Here is a 27044-nt window from a genome sequence, read left to right as displayed (position 1 = left end):
CATTCTAAAAAGGATTAAGGCTCAAGTGAGTTAGCCTGTGGCTCATAGGATTAGGATCTCTACAGCAGCAGAAAAAAGTCAGAGAGATCTTGAGAGAAGCATGATAAGCTTGGGAAGTCACACAAAGAGAAGCTGGTATACTGAGATTAGGTGTCCCCCTGAAAGGCTAAGCTTTTTAAGTGCAGGCTTCTTCTGACATCGGTAGACAAGAGTTATACTTACCCCTTCCTTCTAGGGCAGTTGGCTCCTCTTAACAGAGGGAGAAGATGGGAAGAAAGAAGAAAGGCCAAAAGACAATATGACGTTTCTATGGTAGACAGGACAGCTGTCTCACTGACCACAGCTCACTGAAAAGCCTGTAAATCATGGGCAAACAAACCCATCAGTGGGTTATCAGCAAGCAAAGCCAACAATGGTCAGTCCAGAGAGGATAGGAGCCTGGGCCTAGTCAGGCATACTGGCCTCAGGGAGAGTGAAGAGACATGTGATGGGAGCCTGACAGGCTGGAAGGAGAGAAAAAAAGAGTCTATAGCCTCAGACACTTCATGAAGCAAACCTCGTATCCTCCTGGAAGATTGGGGTGGCAGGGAAAAACGTCTTAAGAAGCATCAGAGAGCTCTCCGGGGGAGTTCTCATCTTGGCTCAGTGGTTAACGAATCTGGTTTAGGAACCATGAGGTTGCAGGTTTGATCCCTGGCCTTGCTCAGTGGGTTAAGGATCCGGTGTTGCTGTGGCTCTGGCGTAGGCCGGCAGCTACAGCTCCGATTAGACCCCTAGCCTGGGAACCTCTATATGCTGCGGGAACAGCCCAAGAAATGGCAAAAAGCCAAAAAAAAAAAAAAAAAAGAGAGAGCTCTCCAGGGCATTCAAACCTTTTCCTAGCACCCTCATGTATCCTGCACAGAGGAGAGAGCAAGTAGCACATTCACTGCAAAAGGAATCTTCATATACTGCTGATGGGAATATAACATGGTGCCACCATCTTGGAAAAGAGTCTGGAGTTCCTCAGATGGATAAATAAAGAGTTACTATATGATCCAGCAAAGTCACTCCTAGGTATATACCCAAGAGAAAGGAAAACATGTCCACATAAAAACTTTTACACAAAGTTCACAGTAGCATTATTCCAAATAGCTAAAATGTGGAAACAACCCAAATGTCTATTCACTGATGAATGGGTAAATAAAATGTACTATGTCCTCACAATTCAATGTTATTCTGCAACAAAAAGAATGAAGTACAGATACATACTATAAAGTAAATGAACCTTGAAAACATCATACTAAGTGAAAGAACTCAGTTACAAAGGACCACATATAAGATTCCATTTATATGAAATGTCTAGCATAGGCAAATCCATAGAGATAGAAAGTAGACTAGTAATAGGGCTGGAGTGAATGGAGGAATTGATAGCTAAGAAGCATGATGTTTCTTCTTGGCTTAATGAAAATGTTCTAAAATTGATGTGATAGATGGACAACTGTGAATATACTAAAAGCCACTGAATGACATACTTAAACAGGTGGATTGTATGGTGTATGATTATATCTCAATCAAGTGGTTATCAAAAAAGAAAGAAAAGTCAGCTCCAGTGATAGAAGAGGACCAGACAGTCTTGGTTCTTCCTCTTTCTCATATATTCACTCCTGTCATTTACTGGGTGTCTGCTCCATGCTTCGCAGCAGGGATACAGAAAAAGAAAAGACACAGCCCTGCTTTTGAGGAATTCGAAGTTAAACAGGCAACTGTAATGGGGCGATGAGCTCTTTATGGTGGACCGTTGCTGGGGAGGGGAGGAGAAGGGAGCTGCAGAGCCCCAGACACATGGAGAAGCATAGGTGGAAACGCAAACCCAATCCTAGGGAATCAAAGAAGGCCTCGAAGAAGTCAGTCAAGTTTAGTTGGGAGGCATGAGAATATTCCTAGGAGAGCGAGCAGCATATGTAAAGGCTGTGAGGAAAAGAGAGCATTCAAGGAACTACAAGAAATGCAGACTGAGGCAGCCAGAATGAGACGTGAAAGTGGATGTTAAGGAAAACATCGGGGGAGAGGGAGGCTGGGACCTCTGCTCAAATACTCAAGGCTTTATCTTTCATTTGGGCCACAGGCAGCGCTTAGGGTGTTAGACAAGGATTAGGCCTTGCATGTGGAGTGAGGGGAGATGGGTGCCTGGCCCCCCAAATGGAGGAAGGGAGACCAATTCGGAGGCTGTGGCAAGATTCCTGTGAGAGACATCGGAGACTAGGCAATGACCCCAGACAGGCAGAGACTACACCAAGGGCTAAGACAACAGTTTCACTTCCCCATTTCATGCCTCACCTGCTCCCTGGGCCTGTGCCTTGCACTTGCAAGCAGCCTTTGTGGGGCTTTAAGATAGCAGAATCTGGTCTAATCCCTAGGCAAATCCTGTGGTGAAGGCAAAAGCAGGCTTTCCCTGATTGTAACAGGGCACAGATGACCAACTACAGAAAGCCTCACTCTCCCCCACTTGCCAAGTTCTAACAGTCTCTAGAAGACCCATCAAACTGCCCTGGCTTCCCTGGATGTCAGGCCCACATGTGTATACCAGTGAACATGTCCCTCAACCGTGATGGCTTGGGGGCGGACCATCCCTGTCCCCTCCTCCACCAAGAGACAGAAGCAATGACTTGCAAACATCAACCCGGAAGACTCTCCAAGAAAAAGGTTTTTGGTTTTGTTTTTGTTTTTTGCTTTTTAGGGTTGCACTCTCGGCATATGGAAGTTCCCAGACTAGGGGTCAAATCGGAGCTATAGCTGCCAGCTTACGCCGCAGCCACAGCAATGCGGGATCCAAGCTGCGTCTGCAAACTACACCAAAGCTCATGGCAACACCAGATCCTTAACCCACTGGGCAAGGCCAGGGATTGAATCTGCATCCTCATGGATACTGGTCAGATTCATTTCTTCTGTGCCACAACGAGAACTACCAAGAATCAGAATTTTTTTTTTTTTTTTTTGCTTTTTAGGGCTGCACCCGCAGCATATGGAGGTTCTCGGGCTAGGGGTCGAATCAGAGCTGCAGCTGCCAGCCTACACGACAGTCACAGCAAAGCGGGATCCGAGCTGTGTCTGTGACGTACACGACAATTCATGGCAATGCTGAATCCTTAACACACTTCAGCGAGCCTAGGAATCGAACCTACATCCTCATGGATTCAAGTTAGGCTTGTTAACCACTGAGCCATGACAGGAACTCACCCAAGAATCAGAATTTTTATGTGATGGGAGAGACAGTTTTGCTCCTGTACATATGCCTGGCCCATCACAAAGCCACCCTTCCCTCCAAACCTACAGTAACTCACAGACTCTCAAGCCCACAGATCCAGAGGCAGGTATGCAAGCAGTAGAAATGCCTGCAAACACACCCTCTTGCATGCTTTTTTGTGCCTACTCAGATGCCAAGAAGAAAGACCTAGGCTGAGTGGGTGGTAGGAAAGCAAAGGAAACTCCGCTGGGCTGTCCTGTGGTAGGACTGACCTGTAGGCCTTGGGATGGTAGACAGGCTGGCTGAGAGGTGATCCCAGAGAATTACGGGGATTATGCAAATGCTGAGTTTGTGGCGGGTTAATACCCACTCACCCATGATTTCTCAGCAGCTGGGCCTCTGGTTTTGAACCATAATAATGTGGTGGCCCTGAGCTTGGACAGGGCCCCTAACAAAACCTGGATCTGAGACTTCAGCACTTCTCCCAGTGAGTGAAGGAAATGGGCCCTTCAGGCTCAGGAGTTAAGGGGGTGGTTCTGTTTGCCAAAATAATTACTCACAAGGGTGAGCACATCCTTGGCCTATATTGGACTAGATCAAGGTCAGAGCTATAAGTTCCCTTCAGAGAGAACTGAGCCAACAGGGATTTTGGGGAATTCTGTAAACACAGAAAACAGTTTTATCATTTACTTATTTGTCTTTTTAGGGATGCACCTGTGAGGTTCCCAAGCTAGAGGTTGAATTGGAGCTACAGCTGCCGGCCTACACCACAGCCACAGCAACAACAGATCTGAGCTGTGTCTGCAATCTACATCACAGCTCACGGCAATGCTGGATCCTTAACCCACTGAGCAAGGCCAGGGATTAAACCTGTGTCCTCATGGATACTAGTCAGATTCATTTCTGCTGAGCCACGATGGGAACTCCAGAAAACAGTTTTAAAGCCCAGTTCCAAGGCAGCCACAGCAGGATGTCTGGTTCTCACTCAGGGCCCAAGGCACTGAGACTTTCTGCAGAAAAACACTTAGAAAATAAAGGTTTCTTTTTCAGAAAGCAATTTGGCTACTTATTATTATTATTATGATTGTTATTATTATTATTGCTTTTTAGGGCTGTACCTGCAGCATATGGAGGTTCCCAGGCTAGGGGCTGAATCGGAGCTGCAGGTGCCGGCCTGCACCACCCACAGCAACAGGGAATCCGAGACACATCTGTGACCTATGCTACAGCTCACAGCAACGCCAGATCCTTACCTCAATGAGTGAGGCCAGGGATCGAACCCACATCCTCATGGATACTTGTAGGGTTTCTAACCCCCTGAGCCACAACAGGAACTCCACAATTCGGCTATTTATATTATGAGCCACAAAAATGTTTAAACCATTTCTAAACCCATAGTCCTGTATCTGAAAATCTAGCCTGGGGAAATGACTTTTTTCTTTTTTTGGCTGTGCCCATGCCATGCAGAAGTTCCCAGGCTAGGGACTGAACCTGCACCACAGCAGTGACAACACTGGATTCTTAACACACCGAGCCACCAAGGAACTTCTAGCCTGGGGAAATGATTCTAAAAGTGGAATAAGCAAACACAGAATAAGCTGCAGACCCAGAGATGTTCATTTTAATGTTATTTATGCTAGTGAGTAAGTGCAAATTATCTAAATGCCTTCTAAATAGAGGAATGTCTATGTTAATTATGGTAGAACTACATGCTCATCTACCATGAAGGCATGGAAAGTGATGATTATGAAGACTATGAAATAACATGGGAAGATGCTGATAATAAGGAATTTAAGAAAAAATCGGGATACAAAAGTATAAACACATACAGTATGAGCTCAACTGTGGCTTAATTTTAAGGCAAAGTCTCTTGTCTCTGCATAGCAGGCTGGCTTCCAGCAACCCTGGAGCCCACAGAGGCCACGGCCTTGCCCGAGAGAAGACCCCAGGGCACATTCTGGGATGGCACATTCTCAGGATTATTTACACGGCTTCCCCTTGACCAGCAGGACCTGGGCTCTGGGTTGGATTTGGGGGCACATGGACATTACCAGGGTGGCAGCAGTGGCGGCGGCAGCAGCAGTAGTCACAGCAGTAGTTAAGTCGGCATTCCTCTCTCTCTCTCTCTCTCTCTCTCTAGGAGGTGAAGGGCACAGAAGAGGAGGTAGGTGGAGAGCAAGAAGCAGATCACAGAGAGGAGGTCCTCCTTCAGCTTGCTTTGCTACAAACAGGATTAACAAGTAAAAGCAAAAGGCCCCCACTAAAAGGAAAAAAAAAAAAAGAACAAGAAAAAGAAAAAAGAAACAAGGATGGCTGCAAGAGAGAGATGCAAAGAAGAGAGGCAAACGTCCAGGCTGTGACCACTCTCATTCCAGGGCAAAGGCAAATCCCTAACGAGCTGTCATTCCCTGTTGCGAAGTCAATGGTGAGCAGAGAAAATGACAGTTCCCAGAACAATGTCCAGGGAGGCAATTCACCAGCTCTGCAAGTACCTGTAAGTCCTCAGACACATTTCCCAGGAGACCCAGAGTGAAGCCACAGAAGGAGAAAGGGAAAAACAGAGAGCAAAGGAAATGACCAATCTCTGGGGCAGCACGTGAGCAGCAGTGAGATACAGATACCCCCAGCCTCCCCGCAACCCTCCTGGTCCCGAGGCCCCAACAGGTTCCAGCACCACAGGAAGGGGCTGCTGCAGGGCAGGGCTGGCCGGCCCCTCCGGAGCCCCATTCCTGCACACATCAATCTGGGCACTGACAGCTCAGGCAGGAAAGGGAAGGCAGGGATGGGGGATGGTAAACGACATGATCAAGCTGGAAACGAAAGCAGGAGGGGGCCTCAGGCCCAGGCAGCTGTCCTCCGCAGCAGGGTGGACTCAGGAACCTGCTTCCCTCTAATTTGTCTTAGCCTTATTTAGAAACCAGCTGCCTGGCCCGGTGACAGAGGTAAGCTGCTAAGGTGTGGTGACAGATACTCTGACCAAGGATGCCAAAGAACTGTCACCAAACCTGCCCATACCCAGTCCCAGACAATCAGCCCGGAGCCACCTCCTGACAGTGTACAGATGAAAAGGAAGAGGGAGGAAAATTCCAAAGTGAGATGGCGACTCCTCAGGCAGGAGCTGGGTTCCTCTTTCAGGCCAGATTTTACCTGTTACCATGACAACTGGACAAGCCTCCCAGGGGGTTCTGAGGCTGTTACTCCCAAGCTGCTACCTCCCTCCCATGCCCCAGAGGGACTCACAGGGAGCACTGCCAAGTAGATATGAGCTGTCCCCCAGTGTGAGGAAAGCTCATGGCAGGGCGAGGCATTCCTTAGGCCTTGGATGAATTCTGTCCAAATGCCAGCTCTGCTACCTGGACATCAGGGGACCCTAGCAAGTTGCTCACCTCTGGGAGCGTTCCCTCAGCAGGAACAAGGGGAGTATCCCACTGCCTCTCTAGGGGGGCGAAAGGGGCCAATATTCAAAGTGAGACCATGAAAGGGGTTCAGTCCAAAAGATCATAAAGTTTTATGACCATCAACAACCACAGGGCTAAAGGAGGTGCTCTGCATTTTTCCTGAAGGGGGAGGTCACCCATGGTCCACCAGGGGCAGGGAGATTTGGGGAGAGGCCTGTGGACAGGTCGGGATGGGAGGGGGTGGGGTGGTGTTGGTCATGCGCTTTCCTAAGGATCATGACCTGGCCTGGAGGGGAATCGAGGCTTCACTGCTTTTCCTTTTTAGGGGCACACATGTAGCACATGGAAGTCCCCAAGCTAGGGGTCAAATTGGAGCTGCAGCTGCTGGCCTATACAACAACCACAGCAACCACGGATCCGAGCTGCATCTGTGACCCACGCGGACAACACCGGATCCTTAACCTATTGAGCAAGGCCAGGGGGTCGAACCCATGTCCTCATGGATACTAGTTGGGTTCGTTACCGCTGAGCCACAATGGGAACTCCAGAAGCCTTCACTTCTAAGAGGCACAGACCTTGCCAGAGAACTGGGGGCAAAGGGTCCTGAGAGTGGGTGTCAGTAATCAGGCAGGAGCCACACGAAGCAGCTCCATGCTCCAAACCCTGATGGTGCATGGAGCCACATGGTCACAGAGACCAGGGAGTCAGACCTGAGGGCCTGGAGTCCACAGACCACAGGGTGGGGAGCACCCACACAGGGAATCAGCCTCATCCCTCCCTCAAATGCATAACGTGGCCTAGAAAGCATAAGCCGATGGAGAGGTCAGCTCCACTCCAGGCCTTCACAGAGCTTATAAGGCTGGGGAGGGTCTTACACAGTGGCCAGAAAGAGAGCAACCAGGGGACAGAAGGGAAGGCAGGAAGGGGGGACAGGGAGGGGGCGCGATGCAGCGGAAGCAAAGGTGCCAGGTGGGGAGCAGAGCTTGTCTCTGGGATGATGCAGTGTGGCTGTGGCTCAGGGTGTGAAGGACACCTGAGAGGAAGTGGCAGGAGGTAGGGAGGACTGCAGTGGCCCCTGTCCGATGCCAGGCTCAGCCTTCTGGCCCCTTAGACCCTTGTCTGTGGGCAACGGGGACATGCTAACGAGTTTAGAGAGGGCATGACGTGGTCAGAAATGCTCAGGCAGCTGAGTGAGATCAGAGGTCCCAGGGGATCCACAAACAGAATCAGAGATGGATCCCGGGAACTGGCTCAGAGGCCAAGGGCTGCCAAGGTTGTCGCACACCCACCTGGCCAGCTGGGCCTGTGTTCCTCACCTGTTTGGTAATCCTGATGATGCTTATTTTCACCGACATCCGGCGTTTCTTATTGAGGGCTAGGGCTGCCAGGTGGCTTCCTGTGTTCTCTTTACCTTTAGTGGTTTTATAGTTTCCTTTTCCAATTAAAGTATGAGGGAAAGTGGTGTGAACCCCTCCCATCTGCTACATCTCGATATCGTCCTCGGAGCCAAGGTCCCAGACGTGCCAGATCCCTAACGGGATGTTCAGACACTGGCCAGCTAGGGTAGGAGGAAGGGTGGATGCTGTGGACTGACAGCAATGCTGCCTCTTCTCCATTTCAACTGGTAAAGCCTCCCCACTCCCCTCCGCCCCACTTTTTGTGAGTTGTAAGTCTTTATGGTTATTGGAGAGGACCAGACCAGAGGGAGAGGTTAACAGCTTGATGTGGACGGGGTAGGTGCCACAAAAGCCCAAGGCAAAAAAGCCCTTTAGGATGTTCCCATTGTGCTGCAGCAGAAATGAATCTGACTAGGAACCATGAGGTGGCATGTTCAACCCCTGGCCTCGCTCAGTGGGTTAAGGATCTGGCATTGCCGTGAGCTGTGGTATAGGTCGCAGATGCAGCTCAGATCCCACATTGCTGTGGTTGTGGTGTAGGCCAGCAGCTGCAGTTCCAATTCAACCCCTAGCCTGGGAACCTGGGAACTTCCATATGCCACAGGTGCAACTCTAAAAAAGCCAAAAAAAAAAAAAAAAGCCCTTGCATGTGCAGCTTGAGATACAACCCTCCTCTGAAAGGTAGTGGGTTTGACATGGTCCCTAGGTCTCCAATCCTCTAACCCCACAGAGCCACAAAATTGGGAGGGAGGGTCTCGGTGCTGGTACCAAGTGGGGGTGAAGCAGGAGGCGGGGAAGGTGGTAAAGAGTTATCACCATAGTCCAGGGCAGTGGAAATAGGTGGGAAGACGGGTTGGGGTAGCTAATATTTACTTAGGGTTCACCATGGGCCAGCTGCTTCACAGCCTCATGTGCTAAGGATTAAAGCCTTAAAGCCATCCCCTCCCGCCAAAGAGAAAACCAAGGTCTGAAGGACTCAAGCCTAAGGTCACTGGGCTGGGGAGTGGCAGAGCCAGAAGCCCATACAGCCTGAGCCTGGATCTCACTCCTGGCCCTGGACACTCGGCTTTGAGAAGGATTTTGAGGGAGGGACTAAATGGCCTTCAGAAGGGAGTTAGCGCTGACACATGGGGAGGGCCCTAGGAGAGGGGGACCAGGCTCTGAGCTGCAGCCCTACTGCTGCTTATGTCCGGTCACTTCCTCTCTGAGTCTCAGTTTGCTCACCTACAAAACAGAGCAGTTTTTACACTACCCAGCCTCGGGAGTCCACGTGAATCCCAGCAAAGACTAAAGGGGAGTTAGGGGTAGAGATGGGGACATGGCCCCCACTTCAAGTAGAACAGAACCATTGTGACCCTCTGCAGAGGGGGCACTGCATAGTAGTTTTTGTTTGTTTTGCTTTTTAGGGCTGCACTCGTGGCATATGAAAAGTTCCAGACCAGGGGTCGAGTGGGAGCTGCAGCTGCCGGCCTACACCACAGCCACAGCAATGCAGGATCCTTAACCCACTGAGTGAGACCAGGGATCAAACCCACCCCACATCCTCATAGATACTAGTTGGGTTTGTTTCCACTGAGCCACAATGGGAACTCCCAACTGTGTAGCATTTTAATGGGGCAGAAGGAGGTTTTGTTCTTAAAAACCTATCTGAGAACGCTTAGACTAGATGTCTCAGGGGCCCTTCCCACTGTAGATGAGGTATCCTTTCTCATCTTAAATGGGTGGGGGGGAGGGGTGATTGAGCATCAAAATGACAGCAGAGTATCTGAGACAGTAAGACACTGAGAGGCCTATTTGCCCAACAAACGGTACACAAAGCCCAAGCCAGAGGCTCTGAACTCCTGTACCCTTACCACGCAGTAAAACAGAGAACACAGGAAGGTCCTAATTTGTAGGTGGAGGGCACTCCAAATGCTTCCCCTCCCATCTCTTTCCTTTCCAGGCTTAGGTTTCCTAGCAAACTTTTTTTTTTCTTCCCCTTTTGGCCACGCCCACAGCATGCAGAAATTCCCAGGCCAGGTATCAAAGAACCCACACCAGGGGTATAACCAGAGCCACAACAGTGACAATGCTGGATTTTTAACCAGCTGCGCCACGTGGAAAACTCCTCTATCGTCACTTTTTTTTGTGTGTGTGTGTGTCTTTTTGCCATTTCTTGGGCCACTCCCACGGCATATGGAGGTTCCCAGGCTAGGGGTCGAATCGGAGCTGTAGTCTCCGGCCTATGCCAGAGTCACAGCAATGCGGGATCCGAGCTGCATCTGCAATCTACACCACAGCTCACGGCAACGCCGGATCCTTAACCCACTGAGCAAACGCAGGGACCGAACCTGCAACTTCATGGTTCCTAGTCGGATTCGTTAACCACTGCGCCACAACAGGAACTCCTATCGTCACTTTTTATTATAGAGCCCATCCAGGATAGTCTTTACTGGAAAGGTAGAGCAGACTTACCAGTTTTTTCATGACTTAGTTACCTGGAAGTCAGATTCTATTTTCCCAAAGAAATAATGAGAGCAAAGCAGCAGAAGAAATGAGATTAGCTGGGGAGGGGAGGGAGATAAGAAGGAAATGATTCTCTAAGGTGAAAAGTTAACCCATGGAAGAGAGGAAAAAGATAAAGAAGCAAAAAGCTATGATTGGGGCAGGGCGGGGAGGGGAAGACAATGATACAGATAAGACTAGAGAATAAAAGCTGTAAATGTTTAAAAAACTAGTTTTTTCCAGTGCTAAGATACAGGTGGGAAAAGATAAGGGAGGGGGTGTTTCTCAGCATCCTAGGGCAAGTTAAAAGGGGAGAGGATGCCAACGCAGGCCTGCTTTCCCCAAAGTTTGATTCACAGAACACTCATCACTTGAGATAATTCTTGGAAAATGGTTCTCCAGTCAGACAAGCTCAGGAAACACCGCGTGCTGAGTCCTTCTGGAGGCTGAAATGTGCACCAGCATGCTGAAGGTTCTGCAGGATGAAACCCGCTTTGTGTTGTTCATTCCAGCACACCTCAGATGCACTTGGCCTCAGATCTCCACTTCAGAAAGCACACCCTGGAGAAGCTCTGTCCTAGGCAGCATTAGCCAGCACAGAGGTGTCACTGGTCCCAGCTGCCTTGCTTAGTTGTTCTGCCAACTTGGATTGGGAGCAGGCAGGAGCAAACAGCACTTGGACATCTGTCGTTTGAAACTTGGGGAATATCTATATAAATCATGTCATAGGAATTTAAGATAGTGGTTCAATTTACTGGTCTTGGATTTGTTTCGACTTGATAACTGAACAGGGAAATCACACATTCATCTAAAATATAATCTTTCTATACATTAGCTTTTTTACACCCCCCCAACCCAGTCTTTCTTAACCTCAGTCACCTAAATTTAAAAACTCGACGTCATCACTAACTCTCTTTTTTTTTTTTTTCTTTTTACAGCCGCACCTGCAGCATATGGAAGTTCCCAGGCTTGGGGTTGAATCAGAGCTGCAGTTGCCGGCCTCCGTCACAGCCACAGCAACGCCGGATCTGAGCCGCATCTGTGACCTACGCTACAGCTTGAGGCACCAGATCCTTAACCCACTTAGTGAGGTCAGGGATCAAAGCAGCCTCACAGACACTATGTCGAGTTCTTAACCCACTGAGCCACAATGGGAACTCCCATCACTAGCTCCCTTTTACACTCTTTACCCAAATATGTCTTTTAACTTAATTTATACACCATTCAGACCACAGGGTAGATGTGTGGGAGGCCATCAGACGCCTTGATGAATAAGAGCTGACGTGGTGTCTACAGCTTATCACTCACCCACTGGTATAACAACTGTCAAACAAGGAAAGGAGATGCAGCTGGTGTGGCTTGTTCTTAGTAATCCCGGCTAGCTCCTGGTGACAGTGGCTTCCTCTTCCAGGTGCTTACTGCCACTGCTTTAATAACAGGCTCCTGAACCTGGCCACGATCAACATGTGCTCACTGGCATCAAACGAGTGTTCCTTGATGACAGAGCTTTTCTTAAACAAATACTTGTTGGAGTGGCTTGAATTTTGCAGGGAATTTACCTGTTCTCTCTCACATGATTCAAATAGTCTTCTAAGGTGGCCCCCAACTATCTGGCTAACTTGCTTGCAGATTTTCTTGGGGCCCTTGTCCCTGTCTCCCTTGGCCAAGGGATTCAAACAGCCTCTAGGGGTTTTGACCAGCTCCTGCTCTCCTACCCTGAGCTTCAATTCTTGACATGATTCAAAAATTGTTCCCTGGAATGGTTCTGCTTGCCATAAGTGGGGATGGAAGCTTCAGGACAGCTGGACCTGGGACTTAGGTTTCTTTAGTTAATTTCTCTGCAGCACTTTGCCCCAGCAGTGCTCAGAAATGGTTGATGGACACTCTGCTGTTTCCAGCTTCTCTTCTGGTCCAAGGAAGGCCACAGAGTCCCTCAACTTTGATGCAAGCTGTCAACTGCCAATATTCTTACTACTCAAACTTACTACAAGCAGATCCAGAGTTTATCTTGAGATGAAATGGACATGAAGCCTTTTAGAAATGGGCATACTCTGTCTCTTTAGATGAATTTCAATGGAATTTGGTATATAGAGAAGTTAGATGTTAGAAGTTAGACTATTGCCTGGAGGGTAATAGTCTAAAGATGTGAACTTAGGTATTCAGGATAAACTTGAGGTATCAAACTTCTATGCTAGATGCCCAAAATGCCAGATGTCTAAAAAATCACTTCCTTTCCTTCACCCCTCATTTCTCACATATTTGAGTGCACAGGAACACACACACACACATGCATATGCTCTCACACACACACTCCCTCCCTCCGTCTTCCCAGACCTCACCTGGTTGATAACATAGACGCCATAGTCCAACTGCTGACGCTGTAGGATTGGGTGCAAGTAATACAGCCAATACTTGAGGTGTTCCTGCCGATTGCGGAATGGAATGATGATAGCCACCTTGTGAGGAGAGGTGCAGTCCTTGGGGGTGTAGCGACCACCCATATTCACCTCCGGGTTCTGTTTCTCCACAAGCTTCAGGTCCACGGGCATGTTAAACTCAATCAGCATGGGGCCGACTAGAGAGGTGGAGGGAAGGAGAAGTCATCAGGCCACAGGACTCTGCAGGTGCCCAGGTTGCTGCCACAGGAAGCATCTCCTCCTGGGAGGCAGTGTGGCCATGGAGACGGCACTCACACCCAGCACTAGGGACAATGTCCATCACTAGCGTGACCAACCATCCCAGAAAACCCTTCAGGACCAGGCAAACCCGCACAGCTGGTCACTCCCAGAACCAGAAGCCTTCCCAGAACCTACTCCCCTCAGACTCTATGTTGTTCAAGTGAAAAATGGAAATGGAGTAATTCCTGCTCAGACTTCCTGACAGGCTGTTTTAAGGTTGAGAAATCACTTTCTCAGAAATCCAGGGGTCGAAACTTAACTGCCACTTCCCAGCTGTGTGGCCTTGGCCAAATGACTTACATCATCTCTCTGAACCTAACCTCGATGAGGGAAAGTGAATGAGTGAGTGAGAGAGAGAGAGAGAGAGAGAGAGAGAGAGAGAGAGAGAGAGAGAGTGTGTGTGTGTGTGTTTAGGGGAGGTCAGTGCCAAGGAAATAAGTCTGAAATCAGAAGGCAGCAGAAAGTGGCATGAGTAACCCATGTCTCTGGAAGGGTCATAATGCACAGATGAAACGAGCAGGGACTGGAGGAACTGAGGAGGAACAGAGAGAAGACACAGGGGAAAGAACATCAAAGAAGAATGTTTAGTATAAGTAGGGAATGGAGGAGGAAAAGTCAGGGGTGACTCCAAAGTTGCTGGCCCAGGTGTTCCCATTATGGCTCAGCAGGTTACAAAATTGACTAGCATCCATGAGGATGCGGGTTTGATCCCTGGCCTCCTTCAGTGGCTTAAGGATCTGGCATTGCCGTGAGCTGCAGTGTAGGTTGCAGATGTGGCTCGGATCTGGTGTTGCTGAGACTGTGGCATAGGCAGTGGCTACAGCTCCAATTAGACCCCTAGCCTGTGAACTTCCATATGCCTCAGGGGTGGCCCTTGAAAGCAAAAAAAAAAAAAAAAAAAAAAAAGGTGCTGGCCCGGAAGTACATGGCCCCAAATGAGAGAACTAAGCTAGTAATAGAGTTCTTGGCCTAGAGGAAAAATTGATGAGATGAGGATGGTATAATTGGAGGTAGCAGCAGGTTAGGAGGAGAGGGAAGGCAAAAGTCAAGATGCAGAAATAGGCACGGAAGACCTTGTCTCCTGAGTAGAAACAGGTGTGCCTAAGAAAGGCACACATCTGAGACATACTTCTCCACGTCTGAGCACTACCCCTACCACAGCACACATGGTGAGGGCAGGAGAAAGATGACTGGCCCAGGAACACACAGGGAAATGGGGACAGAGCCAACTCTTGAACCCAGGCCTCCAGCATTCCCTGCAGGTCAGACTTTCTCAAAGTGGGTTTCAGGAAATACTAATCCCAGTAAGATGCTTAAGAACACATCCTCTCTCAAATAAGTTTGGGAAGCTTGCAGACTACATCTTGCTTCTGCAAAGTCATGATGCACACACCAAAGCTCTAAGAGGCTGTGCAGTCCAGGAACGCCTTCCACTTGATCTAATTTCCCAAACTTATTTGGCCACAGAACCATTTTTATCAATGAACACTTTGGGAACCATTACTCTAGCGTAACCAGCTTCACCTATGGAGCAAACTGTTTGTAAGAACAAAGGAAGGAAACAACATTACCAAGCAGAGGCCAGAAGCTAACCACAACCCCAGAGCGAGTTCACCCGAAACATGCTGGTAAGAACCATCAAGGTACAGTGTGTAGCCCTACGTCACCTGGTTTTTGTTTTTGTTTTTCTTTCTTTTTACAGCTGCACCTGTGGTATATGCCAGTTCCCAGGCTAGGGGTCGAATCGGAGCTGCAGCTGCCTGCCTACACCATAGCCACAGCAATGTGGGATCCAAGCTATATCTACAATCTACACCACAGCTCACTGCAACGCCGGATCCTTAACCTGCTGAGGGAGGCCAGGGATCAAACCCGCATCCTCATGGACACTGTGTCAGGTTCTTAACCTGCTGAGCCACAACAGGAACTCCCCAGTTTGTTCATCAGTAGCATGTGGCTCTCCAAGCACCTCTTGTCTGGAGGGATCACGCACCCTCCCGAGATGAGGCAGCCCCAGAAAAGGAAGCTGTGACTCTTGCTCCTCTTGCCCATCAGCAGGTGTGGACTTGCTGCTTCTTCTCTCCTCTTCTGGATCCCCAGGATGCCACACAGTTTTCCTCCCTCTGAGGCTGACCCAGGTCCACTGTCACAGGGCCTGCTCCCATTAGTTCATTTTCTTCTGAGACGCTGTGCTGATGATATCATTCTTCTGCTAAAACTCTCCAGTGGCTCTAAGGCTGTGGTCTTGGATGATGTGGGACTAAGCCTCTGAGCTTCGCAACCATGCCCTGCAGTCTCAGCTCTACCTCCCTCCCAGTTCCTATAAACCATGCCTTTCTCTGCTAGAAATATCCTCCCTCTTTCCTTTAACGGCAAACTTTTGCATTGGGAGACCAGAAGCCCCAATCTGACCATGGCCTTTTTTTTTTGGCTTTTCTTTTTGGGGCCACATGTGTGGCATATGGAAGTTCTCAGGCTAGAGGTCTAATCGGAGCTGCAGCTGCCGGCCTTCGCCACAGCCACAGCAACTCCAGATCTGAGTCAAGTCTGCAACCTACACCACAGCTCAGATCCTTAATCCACTGAGTAGGGCCAGGAATCAAAACTGAGCCACAAGCGGAACTCCCTGGCCTTGTCCTTTGGCTCTCCTCATTCCTGCAGAGCTCAGACAGAAGACCCACTGGGGGAGGAAGGGGGTCTTCATGGACCCAAAAGCTCTGGTCCCTCCCTGGCCACACACCTCCATTTCTGGAGGAACAGAGGCCTTAAAGATGAGTCCCTCACGTGACTCCTGCTGACCTGGCTCCAGCCTCCCTGGGTGCCCACAGGTGAGTAGGTACTATGCTCCAGAACTAAGGGGTTAATGTGGCCCAGTTTTCCCCACACCTATCATCAGGATCAAGTGAGACAATCACTAAAAATGTGGCCTCTCAGGCCCTCTCTTAGAGAGTCTGATGCAGTAGATCTTGGGAGGGACCTGTGTAGATCACAAGGACCAGGTGATTCTTTTTTTTTTTTTTTTTTTTGGTCTTTTTAGGGTCGCACGTGCAGCATATGGAGGTTTCCAGGCTAGGGATCAAATTGGAGCTACAGCTGCCGGCCTATACCACAGCTCACAGCAACACTGGATCCTTCAGCGACTGAGTGAGGCCACAGATCAAACCTGAGTCCTCATGAATGCTAGTCAGATTCGTTTCTGCTGAGCCACAATGGGAACTCCAAGGACCAGGTGATTCTTACAGGACAAGTTGGGCAGCAAGGAGCTGGACCTCCCACCTTCACTGGCCTCGGGGCTTTCATGGAGATAGCCCTTTTCCACAAGGTTGATAGACCTGGCTTGCTCAGCTCTCCAACTTTGGGCAAAGTCTTCTGGGAGGCCCTGCTGCACGGGGCACTTGTGAAAAACATGAAAAGAAGATCTATCATTGAGCCCTTCTCACTTCAGAGGGCCCCACAACAGCTGCACCCCATCCCCAGCCCGCCCCACCTTTGGTTCTGAAGGTGCTGCTAAACATAACTCGATTTTCAGGAACCCAAGAGTCATCTGGACTGTCACCCTGCCAGCTTTCTCACGCCTTCTGAAACCCACCCAGAAAACAGGAATTCACACTTGGTCTGCCCAGCCTCCCTGGAGCAGGCACCTGCAGGCTAGAAGCATCTAAATTTTGCCCCTTAAGCAGTTCCAGGAAGGTGGTCCTGAGGTAGAGTTTTCTGGTCAGGAGAAAGGCTGCCTGGGCCTCAGTTTTCAACTCTACCAGTGACTTGCTGGAAGATCTTTGAGCAAGTATCATCTGCTCACAGGATGGTTTCCCATTTGTAAACTGCAGGGATTGGACCTCAAACAGACTCTTATTTAACCACCACCACCACTAAAGACCAAACTCATTTCTGCTCCAGAGGACCTTCAGCAACTGATAACACTGTCCACCCAATCATGGGAGCTGATAATCTGGGTGGTCCATCTTCCATCTCCCTTCTCCCTCCAACCCCAGAACACATACACACACAGAAAACAAGAATTCATGCACGCACGCACACATGCTCACACATACAAGGTGCTAACAGCATATGACAATCCATCCATGGGCACCTACTCAAGAATCAAGCCAGAGTCTCTTCCAAAGGGTTTAATGTAAATGTTTTCTGTGGTGTGTCAAGGCCACTTTCAATTCATTTCAATCAATACTTTCTAGAGGGGTTCCTGCTGTGGCTCAGCAGAAATGAGCCCGGCATGAGGATCCAAGTTCAATCCCTGGCCTTGCTCAGTGGGTTAACGATCCAGCATTGCCATGACCTACAGTGCAGGCCACAGACAAGGGTCGGAACTCACATAGGCTGGCAGCTGCAGCTCTGATTCGACCCCTAGCCTGGGAACTTCCATATGCCACAGAAGTAGCCCTAAAAACAAAAACAAAAACAAACAAACAAAAAAAACCTTTCTAGATGCTTACTGTGTACCAGGCAGGGGAGGTGGGAGGTGATGGGACAGATGGGACAGCTCCTGACTTCCAGGAGCTCCCTGCTGAGCATGAGGCAGGACCTAAGTGAAAACTACCCTGGATCAAGGCTGTTCAACAAATTGCTGTCCCAAAGGCTGTATGCAGAGTTTGATCACCGAACAGCCTCTTCTCATCCCCCTAACCCTCCCTGTGCCCCTCTAACGACCCTCTGTGTCTCCAAGCACCTGGAGCATGCTGACCCCCATCCTGCCCCTCTTGCTCAATCTGGCAATTTTTTCCCCACTTCCGTCCGTGAAGCTGCCACTGCTGTGAACCCTGCAGCTCACGCCCCTGAGACGGGTCTGTGCTCAGCAACCGTGGCATCTCCAGACCTGGGGCTGAAAGTCTTTTGGGGTTCAGTGCCAGCTGGGAGGCCCACCTGCGGGCCCTGCACACCTCCTGCCATGAGGCACACCTAGCTCTGTCCTAATAAGAAAGTCCAGAGGGTTCAGGCTCCAGAAGGCCAGTGACCAGCTCTGCCCAGCACCATGCAGGCCTGCCAGCAGGTCTCAGAGCCATGGCCGCGGCCATGGGCAGAGGCACAGGAAGGAAGCAGAGGCCTGAGGCTTCATGACAGTCCTCAAGCTGAGCCAAGTCCCCCTTGCTGTGCGGCGCATGGCGTGTGCTACCACAGGCCCTGGGCCCCGCTGGGCCGGCTTGTGTGTTTTCTTGGCTCTGGGAGCTGGGAAGCAGGGTTACGTAAGCAGATGAGCAGATGTGAGCCTGTCCTGGGCTCCCCGCCCCTTGCTAAAACCCTGCCACGTGGGCCTCTCGGCTGGGAGTCTAGGTCATGGCCTTGCGTGTAAGACGCTCAATAACTTCAATGTGTGAGCTCAACTCAGACAAATTCCACTGCTCCCTTGCCCAGCACAGCAAACCCAAACACACACGTGCCCTGCCATCTAAAGTGCTGCGAATTTAGAGCCAGACCCGCATAGACTCCCTGCCTCGCTTTTGTGCTGTCTGAACCCCTTGATCATCTTCTAGGCTCAGCAAAACAGGCTAGAACATCTAGTCGCTGCTTCCCAACTGATCAGCCAATGGTTCAAGACAGTCCTTGGCCTGATGTGAGGTGGTGACAATGTTTCACCAGCCGGGCAAAATGGTCAAAGTCAAGACGATGTAGGTGGTCCTTAATTAAGCTCAACGTAATCAATGTATCAGAATGTCCATGACATGCTTCTGTTTGTTTGTTTGTTTGTTGGCCACACCCATGGCATGTGAAAGTTCCCAGGTCAGGGACAGAACTCTTGCCATAGCACTGACCCAAGCCAAAGCAGTGACAATGCTAGATCCATAACTTGATGAGCCAGCAGTAATTCTGCTGCTGCTGCCTTTTTTTTTTTTTTGGAGTTTCACCAACGATATTCTATTTTATTTTTCTTTCTATGGCCACACCTGCAGCATATGGAAGTTCCGAGGCTAGGGGTCCAATCGGAGATGCAGCTACAGGCCTACACCACAGCCACAGCAACACTGGATCTAAGCCTATGCCACAGCTTGTGGCAACTCTAGATCCTTAATCCACCAAGCGAGGTCTGGGATCAAACCCACATCCTCAGAGTTCCTGTTGTGGCATAGTAAAAACAATCCAACTAGGAACTATGAGGTTGAGGGTTCAATCCCTGGCCTCGCTCAGTGGGTTAAGGATCTGGCGTTGCTGTGAGCTAGCGTATAGGTTGAAGATGTGGCTGTGGCGTAGGCCGGCAGCTATAGCTCCAATTAGATCCCTAGCCTGGGAACCTTCCTCCATATGCCGTGAGTGCGACCCTAAAAATAAAAAAATAAATAAAATAAAATAACCCACATACTTGCAGACACTATGTCAGGTTCTTAACCCACTGAGCCACAACGGGAACTCTGAATTCTGCTTCTTACTCTTTAAACATCAAAATCCCCTTTATTTTATGAAATAATCACATGGATTTTGATGTTGGAGCCTCCAAGTTAAAAATTTTTTTCCTGGGCCATGAAATTAATATATTTGGGAACTAGACGGTGCCTAGAGCTTTGTGGTTCAAAAAGTTGAGATGCTGGAATCCCTCCCTTGGCCAGGCCTCCGATGTAACAGTATAGCAGCCCCTCTTCAAAGCATCCCTCCCCCTCCTCTCATCCCCACCACAGTACTGTTCCTCAGGCACAGGTGGGTGAGCCATTTTTCTCTGTACCAATTTTCTGAAGGCCAGATATGCACTGGAAGCTGAGCCAGGCACTACCAAATCCCCAGGCTTGGGAACAAAAGCTGTCTACCGTGGTCCGAACAACACACAATGCACCTTATGACCCCTTAGACTAGAAATGAGAAGCACTGTCTACTGCATGGGCCTCAGCCCAAATCTTCTCTCTAGTCCTTCAGGGTAGAGAAGCTCTCTAGAATTCCCCAGGGACTTCATTATAACCAATCCAACAGCTACGTGGCGGCGGCTCAAACATCACCTCCCCTAGGAAGCTTTCTGGGACCACTCGAGATTGGTTCTTACTCTCCTCTACCTCCATTAAAACTCACAGCACCACATCCATTCAACCATGCACCTGGTTAGCACACACCACATGCCAGTTGGTAGCGGGCATGCAGCAGTGGGGCTGGGTTAAGAAGTCTTTGCCCTTGGTGGGGAGGGAGACCTGCAAAGCAAACAATGACAGAGAGGGAGACAATGGTGGGAACAGCTGAAATGGCACAAAGGAAGGGGAGTCAACACTGGAGCCAAGGAACAGAGGCAAGAAAAGCTTTGCAGAGAAGCAGATTTGTTTCTCTGCAGTTCCTCTCTGGGAGAAGAGCTGTGAGTGTCCACTTGGCTGCCATGGACACAGAATACGCCCACAAATCTTAGCTGAGGGGATGGTGCACAGCTATTCTCCCTGCCACTGAGAGAAGTGACCAAGAGGATGTCTATAAAACTCAAGAAAACTTGATGGAAGAGCACAGGACAGAGAGCCACCAGATGGGACTGCTCAAGGCTCATGTTAACTATTTCTCATTGGTTTTAAAATCTAACTCGTGGAGTTCCTGCTGTGGCACAAGGGGATCAACAGTGTCTCTGTAGCAGCAGGAACATGGGTTTGATCCCCGGCCCAAAGCAGCAGGTTAAGGATCTGCTTTGATGCCGCTGTGACATAGGTTGTAACCCTGGCTTGGATTCGATCCCTGGCCCAGGCACTCCATATGCCACGGGGCAGCCGAATGAATTAAAATAAAATAAAATGTAATTCACAAAGGTGTCAAAAGTACTGGAAATGATTTGTTTCTATTCTTTTTGTTTTTTAGGGCTGCAACCAAGGCATATGAAAGTTTCCAGGCTAGGGATCGAATTGGGGCTGTAGCCGCCAGCCTACGCCACAGCCACAGCAACTTGGGATCCGAGCTGTGTCTTCAACCTACATCACAGCTCACAGCAACGCCGGATCCTTATCCCACTGAGCAAGGCCAGGGATCAAACCTGCATCCTCATGGATCCTGGTAGGGTTTGTTAACCGCTGAGCCACAAAGGGAACTCACTGGAAATGATTTGTCTCTTAAACCAGATGTTCAAGGTATGTGTCTTTATACCTTTGGGTATATCTTTAAACTTGAACAGTAAATATTTAAAAATATAACCCAAGGACAAGAACAGTGATTGCTCCTTCGTTCCTTTCTCAATAAAGATGTGTCTTCCAAAATAAGACTTCAAAACATACAACTCCATGACCAGAAAACAGGAATAATCTATTCCAAAGGCTGACTTGCTATGTCTCGGGTCCACTGCATGTAGAACACAAGTTCAACACCCACTGTTCTTTCTGCCAGATCACCATCCAAGCCACTACTAGACCCAGGGGGAAAAATGTTTTTCAACAGGAAGCAGAGAACATTTGTGGTCTCAGAACGCTGCATTTGGGGGCACAGAGAAAAACAAAGTGTGCACTCAAAAAATAAAAGCCTGCTAGAGGAGGTCTGCAGAGCAGAGCCCAGGTGGCCAAGAGAAGCTGAACCAGTCAGGTACAATGGGGCCAGCGGCTCCTCCGTCCATCTCTGGGGAGAGGAGTGGCCCTGCCATGTGCTGAACTGCCACACATTGTAGGTCTTCCAAAGCATGACCTGAAAAGGACCCAGCTGGGAATGAACCTCAGTGGAACTGCCTTTGCTTGTACACTGCTCCCTCTCCCACTAAATTCCCACCCAGCTTTCAAACGAAGGCCAAGCAGTCTCCTTTTCTTTATTGCATTGGCTTTCAAGATATGACTGAGGTTTCTATTGCAGAGGCTCTCAAACTGGGGACTAGACGAAGAATCATCCGGGGGAGCCTGTAAAACTGTAGATTCTTGCATTCTACTCCCCAGAGCTTTTGAGTCGGTAAGTCTGGGTCTGGGGCCCAGAACTCCACCTTTTCATAAGTGCAGGTCCCTAGACTATATTTTGAGAAATGTAGGTTTTCAGGCTCACCTGTTAATCACCACCTCCCTTCCACCCCATGAAACTCTTTAAGAGTGAGGCACCGAGGAGCTCCAGTCATGGCTCAGCAGTTAACGAACTTGACTAGTATCCATGAGGATGCAGGTTCGATTCCTGGCCTCGCTCAGTGGGTTAAGGATCCAGCATTGCTGTGAGCTGTGGTGTAGGTCTCAGATGCAGCTCGGATCTGGCGGTGGTGTGGCTGTGGCATAAGCCATAGGCTGGTGGCTTCAGCTCCAATTCAATGCCTAGCCTGGGAACCTCCATATGCGGCAGGTGCAGCCCTAAAAAGACAATAAAATAAAATAAAATAAGACAAAATAAAGAGTGAGGCACCAAGAAAAACAACTTACACCCAGGAACTACTGTGTATTGTTGCTCTGTTTCACTTTTGGTTTTTGCAAAGGAACAGATGTAATAGCAATGCTGGACTACAGCATCTGAATATCTAACACTTCCCCAATCTTAACTTTACAAGCTACCGTTTATCTTTTTACCCACCCTACAGCAGTGACCCAAGCCTCTACAGTGACAATGTCAGATCCTTAATCCACTGTACCACAGGGGAACTCCTATGTTGACCCTTTTTATGGTAAATATTCTTTTTTCTTTTTTTTTAGGGCTACACCTGTGGCATATGGAAATTCCCAGGCTAGAGTTCACATCGGAGTTGCAGCTGAAGCCCATGCCACAGCCACAGCAGCGCCAGATCCGAGCTGCACCTACGACCTAGACTACAGCTTGCAGCAACGCTGGATCCTTAACCTACTGAGTGAGGCCAGGAATTGAACCCACATCATGAATACTAATCGGTTTCCTAACCTGCTGAGCCACAACAGGAACTCCCAGTGCATATTCTTATAAATTAACTCACAAGCCTTTTAGAAGTGGGTAAGGGAACATTCCTTCAAAGCTCAAACTTTGAACTTCAAAGCTTTGCCCAAAATCCCTCAGGCTAATCGGCCCCTGTTCCATATGCTCACAAACCCCCTTTAAGAACCAACATTACAACCTTTACAAGCCCATATTCGAACCCTCAAGGGGTTCAAATGCTTCTCCTGCCTGCTTCTCCAGCAGACCCTCATTTCCTTGAGGCAGGAGTTGTGTCCCATTCTTTTTTGTACTTGGGATGGTTTCTGGCAGAACAGGCTGCACAAATGTGTGATGACCCCATGACACTTGTTCAACTACAAGAAGCTAAACTAATAGCAGAGAACCATCTTGCTATTAGATGCGTGAGAATCTAGATTGCTGCCCTAATGACACACCTACAACCAAGGCAACCAAGGGCAAGAACACTCTCCTTTCTGGGCTCTAAGGATGCCTTTGGTTTCCTGGTATAGCACCTGATTCATGGTCTCAGGCATGTCCTTCACCCTCAATTTCAAATGAGTTTCCTCCAGATTCTGGCCTATAATTTGTGACCTCATGGCAGTGGACAGCCTAACCTCCTAATGAAAACGTTGCTATTTCCTCACTTAAACCTCACACTGCCACATCAAAGAGACCTTCACCAAATACCACTTGTTCCTTGAAAGAATAATTCCAAAGCTCAAAGTCTAATGGGTCATACGAAAAGCCTTGGGTGGTCACTCAGTCCAGGTTACCAAGGCCTAAATCTAAGGGAGCAAAGTCAGGGTCAGATACCATCACCTCAAAGGGTCAGGATCCACCTCAAATCAGACCCCTGCATAATCCTGGCAAACTGCAGAGACCTTTAGAATTCCATTTCAGTCCCAGGGTTAGGCGTGAGGGAAACTGAAGGCCAGAGAGACTGACAGATGCCTTCCTTTTTTTTTTTTGGTCTTTTTAGGGCTGCACCTGAGGCATATGGAGGTTCCCAGGCTAGGGGTCAAATTGGAGCTGAAGCTGCTGGCCTATACCATAGCTACAGCAATGCCACATCCAAGCCGCATCTGCAACCTACACCACAGCTCACAGCAATGCTGAATCCTTAACCCACTGAGCGAGGCCAGGGATTAAACCTGTGTCCTCATGGATGCTAGTCAGATTTGTTTCCACTGAGCCATGACGGGAACTCCTGACAGACGTCTTCAAGATCACTCCTGGATTTGCAAAAGAGCTCTCCTTACCTTCTCCTTATTAATCCCTTAGGGTTCTGTTGTTCATGGATGCATCTACACAGCAGACAGCAGATTGCAGCTCATGTGTGCCCTCTTCTCCCTCCCCTGTGCGCACGGAAATTCTGTCTCAGAATTCTTCTCAGCCTAGAGTTCCAGCAAGCTATCAGCTGATCCAAGGTAGCATAAAAGTGAATCTGATATGACCTCACAGATCTAAACCCTTCTCAAGGAGTTCACTGGTGGCCTAGCAGTCACAGATCTGGCATAGTCACTTCTATGGTTTGGCTTTCGTCCCTGGCCCAGGAACTTCTGCATGTGGTGGGTGTGGTCAAAAATAACAAATAAACTCTTCTCGAGTGTATTTCTAACATACATGGTCATGGCTCAGAATTCAGGAGGACAGTAGAAAGAGAGAGAGAGAACACTGGGGAACCCTGGGAGATCCCAGAACTGGGGGCAGAACAGTACGCATCTGTCCTAGGGTGACCCAAGGAGGTTTCCACCAGCAGTGAAACCACAGAGATGCAAGGCCTGAGGTCAGGAAGCTGTGCCCAGGAATCAAGGCTTTTAAAGCCCAGTAAACAGGATTCTCAGCATTGGTCCTCTGGGGGAAAACTGTCCCAGGAGGAATTTCTGCTTTGTCTGGTTCTAGCCCAAAGCTGATTTCCTCCTCACCCAGCCCTTCTCCTGACTGGCGGTCCTCCCACCCTCCCTCCACTGGAATTTGTAGAAACTGCTGTCTGCCCACAGTTATCACTACCAGAAATGGCTCTGGAGGCCAACATGCCTGGAAATTCTGTTAGCCCCAAGAAGATCTTGAAGTATCTCCTTCCTCTTAGAACTAAAGCACTTCTGGAAGGGGCAATTTGAGCCTTTCAGAAAGGATTAGATGATACAGGCCCTGGGTGTTATTTTAAGACCTTCCCCTGGAGGCTGAAGCAGCCTTCCTGCCTCCTCTGGGCCCTATACTCTCAGCCTGGAGTCAGTTGCCAGTGCATAGCCTGGGGCCGCCACTGGAGAACTGCAGGCCCAGGATAGCAGCAGCCAAAATTATCTCCATTCCTCTCCTGATTACTTTCCCCTCCTCAGGATGTGGGGGAGAACACTTTGCTCTGCACTTTCTTAGCCCATTCGTTAGGAAAGATGTGGAAAATTGACACACAGTTCTACAGGAACCAAATACAATTTCCAAGGGCAGCAGCATGGTAGCAAACATCACAGACCAGGGTTCCAATCCCTGCTCTACCTCTGAAAAGCCACAGGCATATTTCACAACCTCTGAACCTTGTCTGTGATAAAGCACAGTCTCTAACACACAGTACGCCTCTATTTGCTGAATAAATACATGGATAATATTCATACATGGCCTTTACACTGTAAGAGGCAAAGTCATTCTTAATAGAATTCAATAGTGGCTAAGAAGTCATAAGACAGACTGGGTGCTGAAGAGAATCAGCAGCGTTCAGTTATACCAGCCCATCTAAAATGTGGAGGGACGAAGGGTTTTAACACAGTGACAGAAAAAAAAAAAATAGTGGTGAGAATGCACAAAGCAAAGGGGAAAAAAGTCTTCCGTGCAAAAAAAGACAGCAGGGCAAAGTGAACAGACTGATGACAGGTTCAGATAAGAAATCTGCAACGTCTGAGACCAGCAAGTGATATCAAGAAGTATAAAGAAATCTTGCATGTCATCAAGAAAAATGAGCTCCCTGTGAAAAAAACAGCCAAAGGATTATTATGAATAAGCAATTTACCGAAGAAGAAACCCAAAGGCCACCAGGCATATAAAGAGATGTTACAGCTCATTTTTAATCAGAGAAAAGCAAGTTAAAACAAGAGCTATCCCAGCATCTCTACTCATTTGGCAAAAATTAGGAAGTTGATTAATGCCAAGTATTTGCAGAGGTACAGAGACATTCTTGCTCTGCTGATGGAAACGTAAATGAAGGTAGCCATTCTGGAGCCATATCTGGCACTCCCAAAGAAAAGTAAATACACATACACACGTCTGGAAAGGACATGTGGAAGGCTGTTTTTTACAGCAGTTATTTGTGAAGGCAGTGTTGGAGGCAGTGTGGGAGTCTATGATTAATAAAGAGAGAAAACTAGGATAAACACCACAGACACTAGATTATACACAGCAACATTGGATGGATCTTGAAGTCAAGGGTGAGCATCTAGAGCCCAGCTCTTGGTTTCTAAATACTATTCTCTTCTAAAAAGAACTACCGCTCATGGGAGAAGTGGCTGATTCCAGAGCTGAGTCAGAGAATGAACAAGAGGAGTCTGGGACATCTTGATTTGCTTAACGAAAAAAAAATGCTCAAAGAATGATGGGATGTCCAAAATGACAGGAGTCAGCATGAAGGGGATCTCACTGGCCAAATCTGGGACAGGCTGAGCCTCAAAATAAATAATGCTAGTGAAGGATTATGAGCTATTAAATAAAGTATGAATCTGTAAGTCTGCACTAGTACATGAATTAATAGGGGAGAAGGGAAAGCTCTTCCTTACAGGGAAATGCCAGCTCATAAATGTGGAAGCAATGATAGAATTAGCTCACCAACCACCACTTTAATAACTGATTCAAGTAAGAATCATCAATAGGTGCTAAAAACCAATGGATGAAAGTTTGAGATATTTGTATAATCTCAAAGTAAATGCCCATAAGACACATCTTAATTAAAACAGATAAAGTAGTAATCTTGATAATGAACAAATAGCAGACACCACCATATTGAAATGATCAAAGTTCACATGGCCAGTATGAAATGATATTATGCACTGAGAAGAACTCAGCAACATTCATGTGGTCTTCTTTCCGAAAGAACATCACCTCAAAAACAAAA

General features: G+C 48.5%; 1 protein-coding gene across 2 annotated transcripts in view; it reads right to left on the bottom strand.

The window, feature by feature from the left end:
* The window catches only part of B4GALT1 (beta-1,4-galactosyltransferase 1), a 59571-nt gene that overhangs the window by 12837 nt on the left and 19690 nt on the right, over window positions 1-27044 (bottom strand). Inside the window, exons 2-3 of one of the 2 annotated variants that reach the window (XM_047754619.1) lie at window positions 12845-13080; window positions 10160-11214 (exon numbers count right to left, since the gene is read on the bottom strand). In XM_047754619.1, the coding sequence (XP_047610575.1) occupies window positions 11083-11214; window positions 12845-13080 (368 nt within the window). In that variant the 3' untranslated portion in view covers window positions 10160-11082. Of the gene's footprint in view, window positions 1-10159; window positions 11215-12844; window positions 13081-27044 lie in introns of those variants that run through there. The other variant, XM_047754618.1, reaches the window with a different exon arrangement.

This window comes from Phacochoerus africanus, chromosome 12 (assembly GCF_016906955.1).
Source record: "Phacochoerus africanus isolate WHEZ1 chromosome 12, ROS_Pafr_v1, whole genome shotgun sequence".
Classification (NCBI taxonomy): domain Eukaryota; kingdom Metazoa; phylum Chordata; class Mammalia; order Artiodactyla; family Suidae; genus Phacochoerus; species Phacochoerus africanus.
The sequence above is the reverse complement of the archived record's forward strand: the minus strand, read 5'-3'. Positions and strand labels throughout refer to the sequence as shown.